This window comes from Amphibalanus amphitrite, unplaced genomic scaffold (assembly GCF_019059575.1).
Source record: "Amphibalanus amphitrite isolate SeventyFive unplaced genomic scaffold, NRLGWU_Aamphi_draft 000646F_arrow, whole genome shotgun sequence".
Classification (NCBI taxonomy): domain Eukaryota; kingdom Metazoa; phylum Arthropoda; class Thecostraca; order Balanomorpha; family Balanidae; genus Amphibalanus; species Amphibalanus amphitrite.
Genome location: NW_024882140.1, coordinates 303,596 through 324,730, shown reverse-complemented (window position 1 = coordinate 324,730; position 21,135 = coordinate 303,596). Strand labels below are relative to the sequence as shown.

Genomic DNA, 21,135 nt, shown 5'->3' with positions numbered 1-21,135 from the left:
TAAACTGAAGCGGATGTCTCGGCATCGCATTCAACTTCGTGGAAAAGAGCATATCAACGATCGAGCCTGGGCTTTCAGGCTACCTACGCACTTAATCTCAGTAGGGTGGCTGACCAATAGTCGCGACCGTGGGTGTAGCTTTATGAAAATCATTGGGGTGATCAATATCGGTACTTACCAAAGATACCCTGAATCTATACTCCCACGTTACTCCCTTTGTTAAAGGGACCCTCCCAACTTAACATCAGATTTGAGTTGAGATAGCCAAAATGGGGTCCCTGGTTCACAATTACTGGTTTCGGCACTCACAACATCGAGCAATGCCTTAAATCGGAAATATTGAATTTCAAAATTGCAGCATTTTGATTCAGAGGGGCTAATGCAGAGGAATACCCCTCTGAATGTGTGACGTCAGCGCAGATATCTAACGATTTTTAAATGTTTGACTAAAACGTTTTGTAGCACGCGGTGGTATATGCTGCTTTGCGCGCAACAAGTGTCGCACTTTCAGCTGCCAAACTATTGCTTCCAAAGAAGATCGCTAGGAACAGCGGAGATCCCAAAAAGTAAACAAAAGCAAAAGTCTAATATCTTGAAAACCGGTGAATATTTTTCGGTGAAATCTGGTAGATATTCGTTTTCGCTCTTTCTGAACCGAGCGACATCACTTTCATGCCAATTCATAAACTTTTTTGAAGGTGGGAGGGTCCCTTTGATTACTCAAAGGATTCTTAGCTGAACATTGGGGCGCTCAATCACTTACAGAGCAGACATGTGCTTGGATCCGGAAAAATGGATCTGAGATCCGATCCCATGGATCCCGATCCGAGATCCATTCAGATCATAGATCCAACCCCTCAATTTTGTCGAGAGATCTACTGGGATCATAGATCTGACCCTTCAATTTTGTCGCTAGATCCACTCGGATCATAGATCTGGCTACCCAATTTTGTCGTGAGATCCATTGGGATCATAGCTCATAGGTGCTCAAAATGTTAACAACTTTCTTTCATAAGAAGTTATGAATACCAAAGTATGGTTAGAAACAAACAATCTTATACAAAGACCATATTAGTAAAGGCATCCAGTTACATTATACAGAATACAAAATAAAGGAGGCTCATGACGGTCACAACTTGAGAGAATTGAGTTGAGTGACATGAAGATTGTTCACAGTTCACATACCAACAGAAAAGTTTGCATTAACAATTAACATAGAGGTAAGTCAAAGTAATGACTAATGAACAATACATAACTAGGTACCTACCACATCACAATTCATGTTAGAATCTACATAATGATATTGATAAGACAATCTCATTGATCTTGCATTAGACAACCATGAGGCTTTCCAGTTTCCAGCTACCACAATTGATTGATAAACAATAAAAGATGATACTGACACATGTGGCTTGGTTAGGTAAAGGTATTTCAATCTATTGAAATAAATATTTGATAAAATAAACTGAGATATAAACAAAAGTATAAAAATATTCAACAGCCTGCGGAAGCGATGGGAAGCGAAATATCAATTGTAATGGATTTGGATATTTACCGTAAAATGATTATTCAGTATCTGAATTGAACTCGTGACGTCATTTCAAATAACAAATGAGCTAGGCGTTCTACCTTCGAGTATAATGAAAATAAATACAAAATCAAACTGGAAATTCAAAAGTCTGGAGCTTTTTTTTAAAGAATGTTCATTTTTTTCTGCCTCACATAATTTCACGATACGATTGTTTGTGAATATCATCTTTGTTGCGTTGAATTTAATGACGTAAACGTAAGCTGAAACGGTATTACATGGCCTTGAGCGGTGTGCGCCTTGCATCTTTATTTTATTCACTTTTCAAAAGAATAACAATATCTTACGTCATTAGTTTAAAGGGCCTTTTACGGGGAGTCTTTTGGAATCATTACGGTCTTGGTCAAATGAAGATTTTTCATTGGTCAAACGATAATGACGTAATAAAACCATATTACCAAAACGTGAGCTGTGAATTTCGTTTGTCTTTTTTTGGGAGGCTCTCTCATAACAAAAGCACAGCATGGCACCACACGTGGCAGTTGGCACCTGGTGCCAAAAGTGGCCAAAAGTAGGTAATCTGAAGAAGTTGATGCCATTTTTGAACTTGTAATTTTATTAGGAAAGTATTAGAGGTTGGTTGTTATTCTTACTAAATCGAAATTGTGTTGCACATACTAATAGCTCATATGAACATTCTGGATTGGGATTTCATACCTGGCAGAAGTGGATTGCTGGATTATTTTTAACGAAACTGACCTATTTGGCTTCCAGGTTTGATTTCCTAACATCTGTCCATAGGCGGCAGAACAGGGGGGGGGGGGGTGGCACCAGGGTACAGTGCCCCCCATAGATTTTGCCTTTGGCATTTTAGCATTAGCCCTACTGGCGTTGCAGAAAGAATGGGACCAAAATGAAAATCTGCAGTGCCCTGCTGCCACTGCATCTGTCTGTACTGTTTGTTCATTGAATTAAAGTGGCTGTAGCTTGTTGATAAGATTGTCATCAGTGCTGTCATGAAAAAGTTACAATTGGTCACAAAAAGTAGCAATATGCATTTTCTTGGTTTATTTTTAAATGTAGTACAAATGTTGTTTATTTAAATTCAAATTTAATGATGATACCTAATGATCACAAGTGGTCTTAACCAATAACCATGTCCACAAGTGATAATTCTCAATTGTATTGCACTGTAAGGTGTACAATTATGTAGGATAAGGGTTTCATTGGCTACATGTTGTCGTGAGATCCATACAGATCATAGGTCCTCCACAAATTTTTGCCCGCTGGATCCACAGAGATCATAGATCCGACCCCTAAATTTTGTCGAGAGATCCATTCAGATCATAGATCCAACCCCTGAATTTTGTCGAGAGATCCACTCGGATCATAGATCCAACCCCTCTATTTTGTCGAGAGATCCACTGAGATCATAGATCCAGCTCTCGGATCCAAGCACATGTCTGTTACAGAGAGATGTAAAGTTGCACCTGTGGCCACGCCTAGGTGATAGTTCGCTTAGATGTACAGCCGCCTGTTTCAGCACACCACTGGGAAAGCAAATACCTTTAAATCATCGAGAATCGATTGTCCGAGGGTAATGACTAAGCCCTATTTCACATTTTGCTCACAACGCATCATAGATTGCATGACACCGAAAATGTTAGCCAGTCTTCTGAGAACGCCGTTCGACAACTTGATCTACTACTCCTGAGAAGGCTGACACAGTAGCGCACATCCTGGTCCTATTAGCCGGCAGGTCTGCAATCATCGACGGCGCCTCATCTATAAATCAGTTCTGCGAATCGGACCCGATGCAGACGCCGTCAAACGGCCCACAATTGAGCCGTGTCTGGGTCAGCAGCGTACATTGGCAGCCGCCGCCCACAGCACCAGCTTGTTACCGGACATTCAGAAAACTGACCTACCGACGACCAATCACAGCTCGTCCGTAGACAGCTGGCCCGGTCAAGGTCATCCGATCGCGGCGGTGAAAGTGCAGGAATCGCCACTAAACAAAGCAGATCTCGGAGGTTCACACAGACGTTGAAAGCAAACCATGTTGATCAGACCTAACACTTATTTAAAAACAGACCAGTGGTCTGTTATTAAACGATAGTAGTCTGAGACCACTGTCGTTGATGAAACAATAACCAATGGAAAAGAAAGAAAACCGTCAAAGCTAGGGATAAGGGACAACAGAAGGCATACGCCACCACCCCAAGCCCCACCGACAGAGCTGAGGGACTGGGTGGGAGGCGCCCACTGACGAGACGCCGCGGAGGCGCGGACACCCAGGACTGTCATTACCGGGGACGCGGCCAGAGAATGTCAAACAGCCCCACACGGGAGCGACGTCCGCACGTCCGTATTCATTGCACGGTGTCCGCTTCTATTACATTTGCTGATATTCATGTTGCCGAATCGTGAACAACTACGTCCGGAAAAGATGATAAAGAAATAGTGTTTTTTTTTCGGCGGACGATGACGATCAGAGCACAAAAAGTGTGATAATGACGGTCCCTAATATGTGAGGCATGGTCACGTCACAAATACAATAATACAGGTAGCGCTGTGCCACGCTCGCTGGTGATCGTCAGACAATTCAACAGGACAGCGAGGAGAAGATAGAGAGATGGGTGGCTATGTATAATTATCTGAGAATCAGCGCAGCAATGCACCATTGGAATTGGCCACCCAACGAATGACAGTATTTGCTAGACAACGACTGAAAAAAGTAAGTCACAACGGGCACATACCTAAAAACATCATCGAAGACTAACAACTAATGGCAACATGGAGACTGGACATCACACTGCACTGGGCGACTGGAACGAATATACCATCACAGGGGCACATGACAACCCGAGCACCCAGTCGCCGGGTGGACAGATATACGGGCATTACAGGAACCGACCGGCAGTCTGACTGGCCTGTCACGATAAGTCCGGTATGAGTGACGTCAGAAAAGTTTAGTGGAACTGTGACAGGATCTCGCGAAAGTGCTGCGACCATGATAGACTTTCAAGCAACTGACAGCCGACACAAGATCTCACAAAACTGCAGTTGCCGCGACATTAACATGTGAAACTAATGACGACTTGACGGCCTGAGTTCATTTACTGTCAACGAGCTTGCTAAAAAAGGAGCCCAACTTAGCCCACCCGGACAATGAGTTCGATTATCCGGGAGCTGAATCATAAACGAGCCATAGATACACACAGCAAAGACGAGCCTTCAAACCGCACCAGTTCAGGCGGTGTAGTTACTGACCGGGGATAGACGAACACGAGCGACGGTAGGTGGCAGCATAGAGCACCCCGCTCCGAACCACCACCGCTGTCACCAGAGGAGAGAGAAGGATCGGCGTATCTTCTGGACCGATTGGACTAGGCTGGACCGCACTGGATTAGACCGAGCCATATCGGACTCAACTGAACAGGCGGGATGATCGACAGATTTGTGCTGGCTCGCACGTAATCATTGTGGCACGATTATGCATAGAGAGCCAAGACCGAAAGTGAGGGTTCAAACCACCGCGAACATCCTCCGTCACCTATCATACGTCATATATGGAATGTGAGCCTTTGAAACAATCACACATCTGAACGACTAGGAGATGCGCATTTTTTTAAAGCATAATCTCCATTTTTTCATTCTCTGTTCGACTATCTTTTCATCATTTCTCAAACGTCCAGCCACAAACTACGCCAGGCTGGATGGTGGTCGGTTTGGCTGAGCGCTGTTCAGGCGTTCATATCCCCAGACACCCTGTTCGTTGTCGAACTCACCGATAATCTCCGGCTCCCACTGCAGACTGAGTGTGGTGCACAGCGAGTCGTTGACGAACGTCCACGCCATCTGCACACACTTGTGCAGTTTGACCTTGTCGCCTGCCGGACAGACGGTAGGATCATCACAGGTCAGTGCAGGTTCGGGGAAGGACAGGGAAAACGACCAACAGCAGCACGGGGAACTACTATATTACGACTCAGTACGGAAGCAGCGCCGTAAAAAAAAACCGAAAAAAAAATGAACTGAAAGACATTTGTAACCGGCTCGTTTGTCGTTACATTTAGAGCCCACTGTGTTCAGCTCCATTTTAAGTCGCAGGACCAACGCAGCAATCCTCACCTTTGAGACACTTGGCGTATTTGATGAGATAGGTGTATGGGTGGTCGACCTGGAGGTCAAACTTGATGGTCTGGAGGAGAATACGCTCCATAGTCATCACCTCCTCCTAGGGGAGAGAAGAATGATGGGTTAGTAACGCCTATAGACACCGGCACAAACGCGGCGCGACACAGACGTAGCATCGTAACACAGTGGACAGACATTCTATCATCGCTGAACTGATCCAGGTACTGTTAGCGACTCAGAAACGCTAGTTTTATCGAATGGGAATGCCATCAAATAGATATAAATGGCTCTAACACTTCAAATATGTTCGTTTCCAGCTTCTAAGCACAATAATGTGAGAAATCCAGAGAATAACAACTTCACCACACACACGTTGTTTCGAACAACGCACCTTGGGATCGGCGCCAAACGCGGTGAATTTAGTGTCTGGCAGCAGAGTTTTGGCCACTTTGATGATGTCCTTGCACTTTTTGGGCGTCTCCTCAACCTTCCCGGCTAGGAACAGGCAGCAGCAGGCCGTCACCTGCGGTGTAAGATGCACCGGTCAGCTGGACATACCGCCCGGCGCCGGCAGCAGGGGGCGGTATGCTTGGGTTTATCGTCAAATAGGTACTGACATTCACCAATCTACTTTCTTTACATAGCCATTTAAGATAGTCATTAACATTGGAAATCGTAGCCCGTTTGAATCCAAGCTTGCCAGCCTCCACCCGATCGGCCTTGGCCCTTCCAGAGCTTGTCCCCCACTCCCCAGATCCTCCCATCACTCACATATCTGTCAAACTCCTTGAACGAGTGGAACATGTAGAAGCGATGCATGAACACCACTCCAGTGGCCACCGTGTCGTAGCGCAGGCCGATCTTGCTGCCCAGGTTCATGATGAACCGGGCGCCCTCGCGCCGGTACCGCATCTCCGTCTCCTGGCTGACCCCATCCTGAGCTGACGGCGTGGCCTTGAGGTCGCGCCGGTTGTAGAACCAGTACACCATGGCGAGGACAACTCAGTGCCAGTGGCAGACAGCTGTGGAACTGCTGTGGAAAAGGACAACAGCGAGCCCATCAGAGGACGTGGCAGCATGAGTCAGGACTCTGTCCAATAACTGTCTAATTTCTCTTCATTATTTTTTTCATAAATATCTTTGGTGCCTGACCCAGGCTTTTGTCATAGCTGGATTAGTACACAATATAAACAGCAGTGGTGAGGGTACGAAGTGTTTCCGGCGCCTGCTAAGCGGGACAGCCTTGACCGCACACTTCCTAGTTCCTGTCACCCACGGCCACCGGTGACGGTGACATTAATGTGGACGCTGGGGCTATCCCAATTTCTCGGGCCCGACAGGTCAGACGGCTGCTCCGTGACAAAAAGGGAGGCAGTACCCTCGGACCTAAGGATCTGTGTGAAGGCGGATCAGGCCTGTAGGTATACCTACAGACAGAACAGGCAACTCAATTTTCTCACTTTCCCTCAAAGAAGAATGCTGTTTTGGTCAATCATGAACATTTTTTAATAAATTTAGTCCGAACCTTTTGATAGGAAGGATTCACAAGGACAGAGCCACCGCTAAGCGGAGCTTGTTGCGGTGACCTTGCCCTCTGCCCTCCGATCGCGCAATTCCAGTTCTATGGCAGAATTTTGAGTCCAAGTTTAACGTCCGCACATAGCCGCACATGGCCGGTCCCCTCACTGACTTCGCCTGGCTACGGCCTGCCACCAACCGCAACCATACCTGTCAGGAGGCCCATAAATGTCGAGCGTCCGTCGGTTCTTTCCCTAGAAAAGTTGCCCTATGCTATTGTAGTGAGGAAAATGCCAAAATTATGTCGCAAAAAATGGTCAAAACTCAAATTATCCTCCCTTTTGCTTTGGAGTCGCCAGTGCCCAGCGCCCGCAGCGGCCAGCCTGAATCATCACTCATCAGCAAGGGTGGAGCTTCCTATACAGTTGGTGGAGCAGCTGCCCCACCAACTTGCCATTTTGCCCCACTTTGCCCCACCAACTTCATGATTTGTAGGACTTTGCTGCTTTACAAATCAATTTTTTATTGCATTGACAAACTTTTGAATGTCTGTTCAATTCAAAGATTATCTCCAGAATGAAAGGCATTGTTTTAGTTAGACATTTTATTCAAGTTGACATAACATTGAAGGTTTGACGACTTTTTGCCCCACCAACTTCCTCGGAAGTCGGACTAGGCTCCACCCGCTCTCATCAGTACAGTTTGAGTAGTGACACTGCTACGCATCTATGACTCAACCAGCAAATTGTTATTGTACTTACCTTAGAAGACAGTTAGAATCTTGGATAATACAGCTACTGGGAACATCCGTAACCTCCCCTCCTGCCCCGCGATCCTCGTGTGTTTACGGACCGCATCACCCAAGGCTATAGAACTCCCATGCTCCCATCACCACTTGGGATACTTGACCTAAATCTAGTGATGTTTCGGCCAATGGCAAGCACAAGTACCACATAAATTATTACAAAAAAAGTGCATTTTTCAAAAACAAAACCCAAAACCGCCCAGCACATATCTTATGTAGTCAAAAACACTTCAAACTGGTTCTATTTTCTCGGACTTGTTGAAACATCCAATCCACATCCAATCCTTTTAATGAAACAGGTACTTGTGACAGATCAAACCTTACACCATCACTATTTGTAAATTACAATAATGGCGTGCTTGTTGCAATTACAAGGTCCTAAGCGACCATTATAGAGTTCAGTGTAAGCGACACAAAAAATTACATTTCATTTTAGTCATTTTCTTTTATTGTCAGGTGATTTCTATGCATTATTAGCAAGATGAAATAATCAGATATTATCACACAGTCTTAGCTTCTGATAGCTTCAGTGCCTGTTTTAATTACATATGCATTGACATTGTACTTTGTAGTATCATCATGAAGAAGGACAGGGTAAGTGTCATTTGCCATTTGATTTGTCATTTGATTTTCTGACCCAGAAATATACTTATTATTATTTTTAGCATTCCACATTGTAAAAGTCTTAAAGCTGCTGGTATGATCCATTTGGACAGTTGATGAAGCTACCTTTATTTTGATTAACATCAATTGGTTGCTTGCATTAATTGCTGTTAAGTTCTGCTCTCTAACCCTTGTTATTGAAATGATGGTGCTTATTTATTAGCATGGAAATCATAATCTGATACGGCACTTTCACTGTTCCCCACCAGTCTGACGAGCCGGGATCGGCCGAGGATGGAGACCGGCTCGGCCTGCCGGCTCTGCCGATCGAGTGCGCCGTCCTGGCCACGGTGCTGCTTCACCTGGCGCTCTGCCCATTCACCAAGGTGGAGGAGAGCTTCAACATGCAGGCCGTGCACGACATCCTCTACCACCGCTTCGACATCAGACAGGTGCGAGGACGAGTCCACTCCGATCAGCGACAGTCTCACACCGGCCCGGGTACTGTCGGTGGCGTGTTGGTACGACCAGAGCTGAACTCGATGTTTTCACACAGATGCATGTTTTCTGGATGGATAAGCCGCATTGAGCGTTTATCGGTATAAGTGACGCGTGTTGGCCCCAATCACCAAGTCCGTTATAAAGACTGGCTGTGCAATGACGGTACCAGGAGGCGGAGAAATCAGCCTCCCGACTCCCGAATTCTGACTGCTTTGCCCATGTCTCCTAACTGCAGTATTTGTGTGTGTCCACTGTCCCCAGTACGACCACCTGGAGTTCCCTGGCGTGGTGCCACGCACCTTCCTCGGACCGCTGGCTCTGGCCGTCCTCTCGGCCCCCGGAGCCGCCATACTGTCGCCCTTCGCCGGAAAATTCGCCGTACAACTCCTGGGTAAGTGAAACTATGCAGCGAAGAACATGTTGAGTGATGAGGACTGAGGAGTTCGTTAGCAAGCTGAAATCTGCGGCATTAATGAGAATCGCCTTGAGTTGAGTTAGAGTCTGGTAGTTTGAATAAATGATTGCTTTGTTGCGAACATGACGGAACCGCTCCACCGCTTTACCGGTTAGGGATGTAACTGTCAGCGAGCCCTCCCATCCGCTACCACTGACTCCCTGACCCGGTGACCCCACCTGTTCCCAGTTCGGTTTGTGCTCGGCGCCGTCTCGGTGGCGGCGTTCTACCGGTTCCGGCAGAGCGTAGAGCAGGTGTTTGGCCGTCCGGTGGCCGTGTGGCTGGTGTGCATCACCGTCACCCAGTTCCACTTCATGTTCTACCTGAGCCGCGCCCTGCCCAACATGATGGCCATGCCGCTCGGTGAGTACGAGTACCACGGAACGGGGATCAGCTACTTTGCTGGAGCTGCATATTGCATAATACCTCGTTGACGATAATGTTTTACGAGGGGGTATCGAAAAGTTCTGATCATCACATAGAAAATATATACCGATTTTGATGATTTTTGGTGGGTATTATATTTGGTTCTTAAGAACAATGCTCCCGCAAAGAGAATCATGAGAAGTGGTTTTATCTTATGTAGGAGAGACTTAGAAGTAAAAAAGATGAGTACTGGGCCCATTGAGGACCGAACCGTCATTCAACTAATGCATTTGAAACGGTATCACACTGAGAAAATACATCAAGAACGTGAAATTAGTTAATGGCGAGGAAAGCCCACCTCATGCACTTACCGAAAATGAGGAAAAATAATTTTCAACTTGGTTGCATGGCCCTTGCAGGGGAGTCAAGAAGTGAGTGACTACCAGTGACTGACAAGGTGGTGACTGTGAAGGAAGTGGAGGACCTCATCCTTATAGATCGTCGTGTGACCTTTCAGATGATTGTGCAACAGAATGGTCTCTATGCTGGCAGTGCCTGAAAATATTATCAGCGAAGAACCACAGACGATAAAGGAGTCAGCCCGCTTAGAAGTTCATGTGTCTACTTTGTTCAAGAGAAAAATGCGTCTTGTCCTTTCGAAATGAAAACTAGGCCTTTTTTAGGAAATTGAAGACATCTTCGATCATTTGATGACTTGTGACGAATGCTGGGTCTATGTGTATGATCCAGAGACAAAAGATGATCAAGAAGTTTAAGCACGGCACATCTGTCCTTCTTTAAAGGCGAAGATGCAGAGGCCGATATGGAAGGTCAATGCTATCAGTGTTCTGGATCTGGCGTAGAATAGTCATTAACGACTGTCTTGATGATGGTCGGATAATGATAAGCAAGCACTACTGCACACTTTTGAAGAAGTTGCGAGATGGCCTCAAGCAGAATCGCCGCAAAAAAGCCCAAGAAAGATGTGTTATCCGCACCGATAGCGCCTCCGCCCAGTCGTCCTGAGCTGCGATTGAAGAAACAACATGCTATGGACATGAAATCCTACCGCATCTAAGAAATTCACCTGACCGGGTATTAACTGACTCTTGATTGTTACGGGACATGAAGAATCCACAGTATGGCCGGTGATTTAAGGACAGAAATGACGTCATTGATGAGGTGCAGCAATGATTTACGGGACAGTGCGAAGGTCCTACAATGACCGCCTGGGGCAGCTCAAGAAACGACGCAATAAGTTTGCAGTCGTGTGTGGTGACTTGTAAAGAAGTAATAAACATCATGTAAAAAGTTCAAATTTCTATCACATCTATGGTGATGATCAGAACTTTTCGATAACCCCTCGTATCTCTTCTCTTCTCCACCTCTAAATGATTCGACCTTGGGCGTTAAAATTTGGCACGTGTTTGTAGATTAACTGGAGACATGTCTCCACCATCCCAAAGTTGTATTTGCGGCATATTCACCCACCCTGTACTGTAGTTACATCTGCCCCATCCGCTGCCCTCCAGTGCTGATGGCGGTGAGCTGCTGGATGCGCCAGGAGCACACCCCGTTCCTGTGGTGGTCGGGCGCCGCCGTTCTGCTGTTCAGGGCCGAGCTGACCATGCTGCTGGGTATCCTGCTGCTGATGGAACTGGTCACCGGACGGCTGCCGCTGCTCAGGTGAGTGCCGGGTGAGAGTGGTGAGGTGAGTTCGGGTGAGTCTGCTCAGGCCATTTCCGGCCTCCTGGCGAATGAGATGCGGGACTTGGTCCGGTGATTACCGAGCACACTGGGTGGTTATTGGTTAAGGCCATTATCATTCAGGAATGTGTGTGACGACCGCACCCGGTCCTTGCCCTTTAGTGGAAGATCCGTGGTAGATCCGTGGTAAAAGAGGCTGACACCACTGGATTGTTTTGCTCGAAGCCTTTCGTTTGTCATCGTGAACTTGTTCAGCATTTGGATTTGATCTTAGTGCTAAACTCATTGCCTCAAATATTTCTGCCGTACAAAGGAAATGGAGCGCAAGTGCATTTTTTGCCATTTCGAGATTTTTTCACTGTCATATGAGTCGGAACGGTGTCCACCTATGTTTTGAACGGCGTGGTCCTATATCTAACGATAGGACCAAAATATTTATTTTTTAAATTTTCCAAAAAGCACAAGTGCGAAACCAGTCAATGCTGCAAGGCAAAAAGAACGTAAGTACCGTGAAGTCTATTAAAAAAGCGCAAATCCAGTCTCCTGGCTTTTAATTCAAAAGATAAAAAGCGTAAGTGCACACATGCGGTTTTTTGCCGTTGAGAATCCGGTTTGAAATGCGATGAAGTAAAGCGCGCTTGTACGTACTTGCGCTTTTTTTCCGTGGGGTTACCGTTTTTAAAGACAACTTGCGGTTTATTCAAAGGGATCTTCGGAAAGGAAGTGCCAAATACAAGCGCGTGCGCCGCGGCGCCGGCGGCAACTTTAAAGGCGGCGTGATTTAATTTTGTAGTGAGGCGGCTTCAAAAAGACTGTGCGTGTGCGTAGATAACTACCTAACGTGAGGATAAAATAGTGTCCGGAGTGTCTGTAGATAGTCATGGTATAGTTAATTTTCTGTTCCGAAGAGAAAATGGTGCGTAAGCGGAAGACAATCGACAATTTGGACTGCCGAACGGTACGAGGGCGCCTTCATGTTCGTGTACAGTGGGACGACACAAGCCAAGGCGACAGCCATTACGTGCCTGTCAGTACATTAAAATGTGACTCTACGCCACTTGTACCGGGAGCCCAAGTGCAAATGCGTCACAGTAAGGGGAAACTGTGGAAAGGAAGGCTCGCTTGCAGCGCGCGATACATGGCCGCCTCTTCTCTGGTGTCAGGTGAGTGCAAACAGCCATTGCTAGATTTTCCCCCAATGTTACCTGTAGGCTGTAACGACTTGATTGTTTGATAATACCAGTCAAGCAAGAAGCTGTCCCTGCTATTATAATGCCCATTTTGAGGCAGCCTGAAGAGCGATACGCGTCACGAGTACAAAAGACGTTTCTAATGTAATCTACAATCTCCTCCCCCTCGAGAATCAAAAGCGTGGTGGCACTACTGTCTACAGTCTAAGACTACTTGAAAAAATCAATGTTTAATAGCATTTAAAATTATAGAACTTCGTCACACAGCTATACTGGCTCAAATATGATTGCCTGGTGCCTACAGCACATCACAAATTTTATTTTCCCCTTTCCTATTTCGTAATGAAATTCTATAATACATTACAGTGCATTGGAATAGAGGGTTCGACGGAATAACATCGTTTCGATATGTGTTCTATTTTATCGCAGTAAATCATTACCCAGATGCACATCATTGACACCCCTTTGTCCCGATTCCTTTCTCACCCACTAGTTGCGACGGATGAGACTACACTCTCGGAAACGGATGCCGGTAATGTCGCCGGCGGCGGCACTCATTCGGCGCCGGCTCCAGCCTCGACTTCGGTGGAGGGGACGGAGGACCGGGCCGGCTCAGGACCGCCGCTGGACCTCCGGCCCCCGCCGGCTCTAGCCTCGACTTCAGTGGAGGGGACGGAGGACCGGGCCAGCTCAGGACCGCCGCTGGACCTCCAGGGCCCGCCGGCTCCAGCCTCGACTTCGGTGGAGGGGACGGAGGACCGGGCCGGCTCAGGACCGCCGCTGGACCTCCAGGGCCCGCCGGGTCCAGCCTTGGCTTCTATGGAGGGGACGGAGGACCGGGCCGGCTCAGGACCGCCGCTGGACCTCCGGCCCCCGCCGGCTCCAGCCTCGACTTCGGTGGAGGGGACGGAGGACCGGGCCGGCTCAGGACCGCCGCTGGACCTCCGGCCCCCGCCGGCTCCAGCCTCGACTTCGGTGGAGGGGACGGAGGACCGGGCCGGCTCAGGACCGCCGCTGGACCTCCGGCCCCCGCCGGCTCCAGCCTCGACTTCGGTGGAGGCGACGGAGGACCGGGCCGGCTCAGGACCGCCGCTGGACCTCCGGCCCCCGCCGGCTCCAGCCTCGACTTCGGTGGAGGGGACGGAGGACCGGGCCGGCTCAGGACCGCCGCTGGACCTCCGGCCCCCGCCGGCTCCAGCCTCGACTTCGGTGGAGGGGACGGAGGACCGGGCCGGCTCAGGACCGCCGCTGGACCTCCGGCCCCCGCCGGCTCCAGCCTCGACTTCGGTGGAGGGGACGGAGGACCGGGCCGGCTCAGGACCGCCGCTGGACCTCCAGGGCCCGCCGGGTCCAGCCCTGGCTTCGATGGAGGGGACGGAGGACCGGACCGGCTCAGGACCGCCGCTGGACCTCCAGCCCCCGCCGGCTCCAGCCTCGACTTCGGTGGAGGGGACGGAGGACCGGGCCGGCTCAGGACCGCTGGACCTCCGGCCCCCGCCGGCTCCAGCCTCGACTTCGGTGGAGGCGACGGAGGACCGGGCCGGCTCAGGACCGCCGCTGGACCTCCGGCCCCCGCCGGCTCCAGCCTCGACTTCGGTGGAGGGGACGGAGGACCGGACCGGCTCAGGACCGCCGCTGGACCTCCAGGGCCCGCCGGGTCCAGCCCTGGCTTCGATGGAGGGGACGGAGGACCGGGCCGGCTCAGGACCGCCGCTGGACCTCCGGCCCCCGCCGGCTCCAGCCTCGACTTCGGTGGAGGGGACGGAGGACCGGGCCGGCTCAGGACCGCCGCTGGACCTCCGGCCCCCGCCGGCTCCAGCCTCGACTTCAGTGGAGGGAACGGAGGACCGGGCCGGCTCAGGGCCGTCGCTGGACCTCCAGGGCCTGACGGGTCCAGCCTTGGCTTCTATGGAGGGGACGGAGGACCGGGCCGGCTCAGGACCGCCGCTGGACCTCCGGCCCCCGCCGGCTCCAGCCTCGACTTCGGTGGAGGGGACGGAGGACCGGGCCGGCTCAGGACCGCCGCTGGACCTCCGGCCCCCGCCGGCTCTAGCCTCGACTTCGGTGGAGGGAACGGAGGACCGGGCAGGCTCAGGACCACCAATTGATACGCACGATGAACTAGATTCTAGCTTCGGCAGTATTCCTTTGATGTCGATTTCCAACGGCAGTCTAAGCAATCTCGAGGAAATCGACTCCGATAATCTGACGTTTCCTGTCGAGGGGGACTTGTCATCAGACATCAGACGGGCCATCTTGCTGGGCGAGCAGTGCGATGCTGCCGATGCTACTCTGCTCGGTCTAGACACAGCAAGCCGTCCTGGCGACAGAGATGTACAGCAGCCAGAGACGGAGCCGTCTCCAGCTTTGACTGACACAGAGGAACGGCGCTCGACTGACCAAAGGTCTGCGTCGAAACATTCCTTAAGACCGGTGCCAGTGACATGCGGCGCTAGTAAGTGTCGGCAGAAGTGCACCGAAAAGATATCGAACACTCAGCGACAAAAAATAAACGCCCGGGTGAACCGCATGTCGTGGGAAACGCGTCGCCAGTGGTACCGGTGCTACGTTAAGAAGAAGGAGGTGAACAGCAAGCGGAACTTCAAGGGCCTGGGGCATGCCAAACACCGGACACTCGTCTGGACGCTGCCGGATGACAACGATCAGCCGGTGACAGTGTGCAAGCCTTACTTCCTTGCAACTGTCGGCTTGAAAGCCAATAACGACCAAGCCGTAAGGAACTCACTGGACAGCGATGACAAAGACGGACGGGGAAGCGGTGTGCCAGCAAACAAGATTGATGCGAGTGTCATTCAAAATCACTTACAGGAATACCGGCCTTGCAAACACCACTACCGCTACAGTCATGCTCCCCACCGGTTGTATCTCCCGGCAGACATCACAGCTACGGCCATGCACCGAGACTTTGTGGAAAAGAACGGGCCAATCAGCTTTGAAAGGTACCGAAAAGAAATTAAACGGATGAACATAAGCTTTACAAAGCTTGGAAATGAAGAGTGCGAGACTTGCGAGCGACAGTTACAGCATGGAAGAGCAGCACACGGAGCCGCAGAACGAGACGGTTTTGTCAACGTCGACGGATGTGACGAGTGTCATGAGCACAGCGAGCACCTGCTGAGAGCAAGCCAGGCCAGATCCGAGTACAGAAGAGAGGCCGACAGAAACTGGTCAGAAGATGAGATCGTCTGCAGTGCAGATATGATGAAGGTGACCTTGATCCCAATCCTTCCACACAAGACCGTTTTCTTCACACCCCGCCTCGTAGTGTTTAATGAGACATTTGCGACACTGAAAGACAAGGGGACAAAGCGATCGATGAAGTCACTTGCGGTGCTCTGGCACGAGGCGACGGCAGGGAGAGATGGCGACGAAGTGGCGGCAGCATTCTGGCGGTTCCTGTCTGAACATCGAGACAAAAAAGAGATCACCATTTTCACCGACAACTGCCTAGCCCAAAACAAGTCATGGATTCTGGCGTCGGTGCTGATGAATTTCGTGCACCAGCCTACCAACGCTGTCCAGAAGGTGACCCTGAAATATCTGGAGAAAGGGCACACCTCGATGAGTGCGGACGCCTCGCACCAGCTGGTGCAAAGAAGGCTGGGGAAGTGCAAAGTGTCCGACTTTCACGACTTTCGACAGGTGGTGGAGGAGACGGGAATAAAGACGCACACGATGTCCCACGAGGATTTCTTCGAGTTCCAGTCTGGAGTCTCACAAAAGAAACTGGCCCTGCTAGGAAAGGAGGGTCTCCGTCCGTACCTAAAGGACGTGAGGTGCCTGCAAGTCCGCAGGCACAGTGAGGACATCTTCTTGAAGAAGTCACACCTTGAGCGGCAGTGGAAGGCTTTCAGCCTCATGAAAGCCACGTTCGACCCCACGAGTGAGCCAGTGCGTCGCATCAGACCGCGTGGCATCAACAAGACGAAGATCGACACCATCGTAAACAACCTGCTTCCACTGATGCCGGGGCACAAGCACGGCTTCTGGCTAGAGCTGCAGAGCCGTGGCAGCGCTGGCGTACGGGACCTTACTGGCTGAGAGACCCTCTCATACCGAAGGTTCGCGACGAGGGTCTTCGGAAGAGATGGCATATGCTAGGGAGCACGTTGGCGATGAGGCAGGTCAAATGCAGTGATGAAATAGCCGACCTCCCCTTGGTGACTTGTGATTATCACATGATGGCTTTTATTAAGCCTTATCGTTTCGCGTATTCTTGCTTCGTACTTGACCTTGGGCAATAGACGTCCATATGATTTGTGAATGACTTCTTTGTTTTATGGCCGTGAACAGAAGAGGCGATCATCATAATGAACACCAAAATAAGATTTGCAACCAAGAAGGCAGACAAACCTTATAGGTAGACCTTGTAAAATGGTACCGTAAAATGATTGAAATGACTGATCATTTTAACTACCTAGTCAGGTAAATGTGTCAACTGACAACATCATTTAAGGAAGGGGGAGAACAACACAAAGGTGACCAGCACTAATCAACTAGTCGTAAAGACACACATTGAAGTTTCTGTATCACATGCGTCCCTCATGCTGTAATTAGAAGGAAAGCCAATCAGATAAACTATACATCAAAACCAAATCAAAATGGCATTCCTTTCATCTTTATTTGCGGTCATTGATAGTTGATAATAGACGCGCTTTTCCCACGTAAATAAAGCGCAAGTCGTGTACTTGCGGTTTTTGCTTCGCGCACTTGCGTACTTGCGCTTTATTTATTCGCCATCATTGTACTTGCGTTTCTTTTGCGTTGCATTGCCGATGCATTTCACGTCAAAAGTAAACGGAAGAAAACCTTTTACGATTTCTTAGGAAATGCAATGCACAGTTCATCTGGAAAAGTACACAGTGCATTTGGCTTAATAGTAAGGAGCATGATGATATAAATTTCGAGACCGTAACTTGACCTAGTGACATTCTATGGCAGCAAACAGGAAAATCGCTCCCCTGAAAAACATATGATTTGCACTTGCGCTTTATTTCCTTTGTACGGCAGATTTGTTTTCGTTTTTTTTTTCTCTGTCCTGTATCAACTGTCCAGATCGTTTCCCCCTCCACGTACCCTCATATATCCGTGCCACTTACTGCCTAGGTCACCCTCTCTGATTGCTTCCGTTGCCTCTATCCCAGGTGTCTGAAGGTGTGATCCGGCCGCTCCGCTCCACCTCTCAGCTGACTGTCCTTGTTGTCTCTCCCCAGGTGTCTGAAGGTGTGCGTCCCAGCCGGCCTGGCGCTGCTGCTGCTCTCGTTCACGGTCGATTCGCTGTTCTGGCGGAGACCCGTCTGGCCGGAGGGAGAGGTGCTCTGGTTCAACGTGGTACTCAACAAGTCCGCCGAGTGGGGCGTATCCTTTAACGAGTGTTTGAGAAGAAACTCTTAATGCTGTTGTCCAGTCGCGTGTTTTGAACTTACTCAAGATCGTTTTGTGATAAGCATTGACTCATGTGATCGAGGAGTTGATAAGCTGTTGACCAGGTACTTGCTTAGCTTTGTTTTTCGAACTTCGTTTCTTTATCTACCGATTGACTCGTGCCATATCTGATTGACGATAACACGTTTCTCGATACTGATTGATACCATGTAATTTAACACTGATAGCACCCCTGTAAGAATCTTGGATAGCACGATAGCACCCCCCCCCCCCCCCGGTGCACCATACGTCTCCCGAGTTATGCCGATTTCCTTGACGGCCGCCCTCTCAGACCCTCCCCGCGCTGTGGTACTGGTACTCGGCCCTGCCCCGGGCGCTGGGCGCCAGCCTGGCGCTCGTCCCGGTAGGGCTGGCGCTGGACCGCCGCGCCCGCCTGCTGGCCGGCCCGGCGCTGGCGTTTGTCGCCCTCTACTCGCTGCTCCCACACAAGGAGCTGCGGTTCATTATCTACGTGGTGCCGCTCCTGAATGTGGCGGCGGCGCGCGCCTGTCATGCCATGTGAGTGGATGGGCCGCCGTGGGATCGGTGGGTATAAGTGGGACGACTGACTATTGGAAGGTGCGGTGGGGAAAAGCGTCGTGGCCTGCTCATGGGTTATGGCGCACCCCTGAGTATGCGGGGTTGATCGCTCGATAACCGGTAACGCTGATGGTTACGAACCGCGGATAATGTCTGTGGACTAAGCCGTGATCTAAATTATGTACCTACGGTCAGTGCACATGTTCTTCTCCCCTGTTCTTTCTTTTTCGAACCGTAAACGTGTATCAGCAGTATGAAAACCAATTCGTTGGAATGAAAACCATTTCGTTGGATATAATTATACGTGTTGTCTTTAGTTTTTTAAATCAATCGTCACGAGCCACCACTGCATCGGGATATCAGTCAACTCTAACACCCTATCGTTCCCCGCCTGCAGCTGGGAGGGCCGGCTGAAGTCGGCGTGGCGCTCGTACCTGGCCACAGCCATGTGCTGTCACCTGCTGGTCAATGTGGCGCTGACGGCTCTGCTGGCGGCCGTGGCGCGCCATAACTACCCCGGCGGCGCGGCGCTGGGCCGTCTGCAGCACCTGGAGCCGGACGCCGCCTACGTGCACATTGACGTGTACAGCGCACAGACCGGGGTGACGAGGTTCCTGCAGCATAGGGACGACTGGCGGTGAGGAATGGGATGGGTTGGGCGGATGAGATAAGGGTAGTGCGGACTGCAGGCTAGGAGGGAATGAGCAGGAGACTTGGGCGTCTGACTGGGGCTAGTTCGTTGAGAGACGAGGCATGTAGTGTATGTTATTGACGTACAAGCGTGCAGTGTATATTGAGCATCTGTATACTAGTGTCTTTTTACCAGCATGTTCTGCGTCCTGTTTCAGGTACAACAAGACGGAGAACCTGGCGCCGGGCTCTCCCGACATGCACTCGTTCACCCACCTGCTGATCGAGGCGCGCGGTAAGCGCTCCTCGGCGCTGAAACCCTACGAGGAGACGCACATGATCCTCGACTCCGTGGACGTCTTCTCACACATCCAGTTCAACTACGACCACTTCCCGCCACTGCGACTGCGCATGCGTCCCGCCATATTTCTACTGTACAACAATGTGCCGGAGAATGTGCGATGGCCGAAGGAAGAGGAAGAACCCCAGCCGCCGCCGGAGGAAAGCGAAACAGTTGTAGAACCCGAGACAGATGATGTTAAAGATCCAGTTGCTCCAGAAGATGATTCTTCTAAAGTGGAGGAACCCAAGGCAGCTAACAGTGAGATAGTTTTTACTGGCGCGGAAGAGAGCGACAAGGACTATTCGGATGACATGGTAGCTAGTGAAAAGGCCGCCGAGCTGTTTTTGCCGCCGGATGATGGTACCGCTGATGAGGCTCGGTTGTCGGACCTGCCGACGCAGGTGATTCGCTAGCAGGGCGGCCACTCTGCGGGCTCACACAGCTCCTCAGGGGCGGGTCACCCTGCGCGCTCACCGCTCCTCAGGGGCGGGTCACCCTGCGCGCTCACAGCTCCTCAGGGGGCGGGTCACCATTGCAGACCGCCGGTGGACCGCGCCGGCCGGGCCGCGGCAGTGGACCAAAGGTCAGGCGGCCGGGAGGGGCGCCGCCGCTCCCCCGGGCCGCTGTAGGACAGTGCTGTGATAGAGCTACTAACACTTGCCTCCGCGCCGACTCGTGATAACTCCCGGGGGCGGGGCGGCCACCGAACGCTCTGGTCCGTTCTAGTCACCGCGCTCACGGGTCCTTCCATAATACACCCCGCCGCAGCAGACGCAACTGTTCGGGGAGAGTGAACAGACTACAGATGTGTGGATCAGCAGGTGATTACGGATCGTGTTCTGGGACATTTGTGGAGTTTGTGCAATCGTGGTTGATAGTGATTCTTATATTTTAACCTTGAATGAAGACCTCCAGTGTCATGACACTTTGCCAAAGCAATTTGAATGGAGTTGAACCATCCATCCATTGAATAGCTCCGTGCCACCGATTGAAGAACTCCGCGCTTTTTCTCCCCGCTTTATTCCTATCCTACAGGCCTAATGAAACAAGGAAATCGTGGCGCAATAGGGTGAACAATAGGGTGAATGCCATCGCTGTTGAGACTCACAAGCTTTTAACTGAACCTATTGACTGTTGGATATGTGCCGCCTGGCTGATGCTATTGAACGATCGCCAATATTCTGGTCTCGTCATGCCTGCCTGTTGCCAGGTCTATGATATCGTTTCCCCTCGAAACCTATGGTGATTTCTCATAGCTCGGAAAAATCAACAATAAAATTAGGGTACAAGAACAGCCTTCACCAGTTGAGCCTAAATGTGTCGACTAGTGACTGTGAATAAAACAAAATGAACAGGGTTGCACAA

At 50.3% G+C, this 21,135-nt stretch overlaps 2 protein-coding genes across 3 annotated transcripts in view; one reads left to right on the top strand and one right to left on the bottom strand.

Moving 5' to 3' along the window:
• Positions 1-8,041, bottom strand: part of LOC122363885 (cyclin-K-like) — a 25,657-nt gene extending 17,616 nt beyond the window's left edge. Inside the window, exons 1-5 of one of the 2 annotated variants that reach the window (XM_043333686.1) lie at positions 7,948-8,041; positions 6,440-6,701; positions 6,060-6,191; positions 5,663-5,768; positions 5,320-5,421 (exon numbers count right to left, since the gene is read on the bottom strand). In XM_043333686.1, the coding sequence (XP_043189621.1) occupies positions 5,320-5,421; positions 5,663-5,768; positions 6,060-6,191; positions 6,440-6,658 (559 nt within the window). In that variant the 5' untranslated portion in view covers positions 6,659-6,701; positions 7,948-8,041. The remainder of the gene's footprint in view (positions 1-5,319; positions 5,422-5,662; positions 5,769-6,059; positions 6,192-6,439; positions 6,702-7,947) is intronic. The other variant, XM_043333684.1, reaches the window with a different exon arrangement.
• Positions 8,022-21,135, top strand: LOC122363884 (dol-P-Man:Man(7)GlcNAc(2)-PP-Dol alpha-1,6-mannosyltransferase-like). Its single transcript, XM_043333683.1, has 9 exons — positions 8,022-8,585; positions 8,864-9,046; positions 9,357-9,486; positions 9,739-9,912; positions 11,448-11,601; positions 18,047-18,191; positions 18,550-18,776; positions 19,195-19,434; positions 19,646-21,135. Exons 1-9 carry the CDS (start codon positions 8,571-8,573, stop codon positions 20,181-20,183), a joined length of 1,806 nt encoding a protein of 601 aa, XP_043189618.1. The 5' UTR covers positions 8,022-8,570; the 3' UTR covers positions 20,184-21,135.

What these genes read in the sequence shown, in the direction of transcription:
- LOC122363884 (XM_043333683.1), top strand. An exon ending in GGACGGCTGCCGCTGCTCAG is followed by an intron (nt 11,602 to 18,046) that starts GTGAGTGCCGGG and finishes GTCTCTCCCCAG; the next exon opens with GTGTCTGAAGGTGTGCGTCC. An exon ending in CAGCATAGGGACGACTGGCG is followed by an intron (nt 19,435 to 19,645) that starts GTGAGGAATGGG and finishes GTCCTGTTTCAG; the next exon opens with GTACAACAAGACGGAGAACC.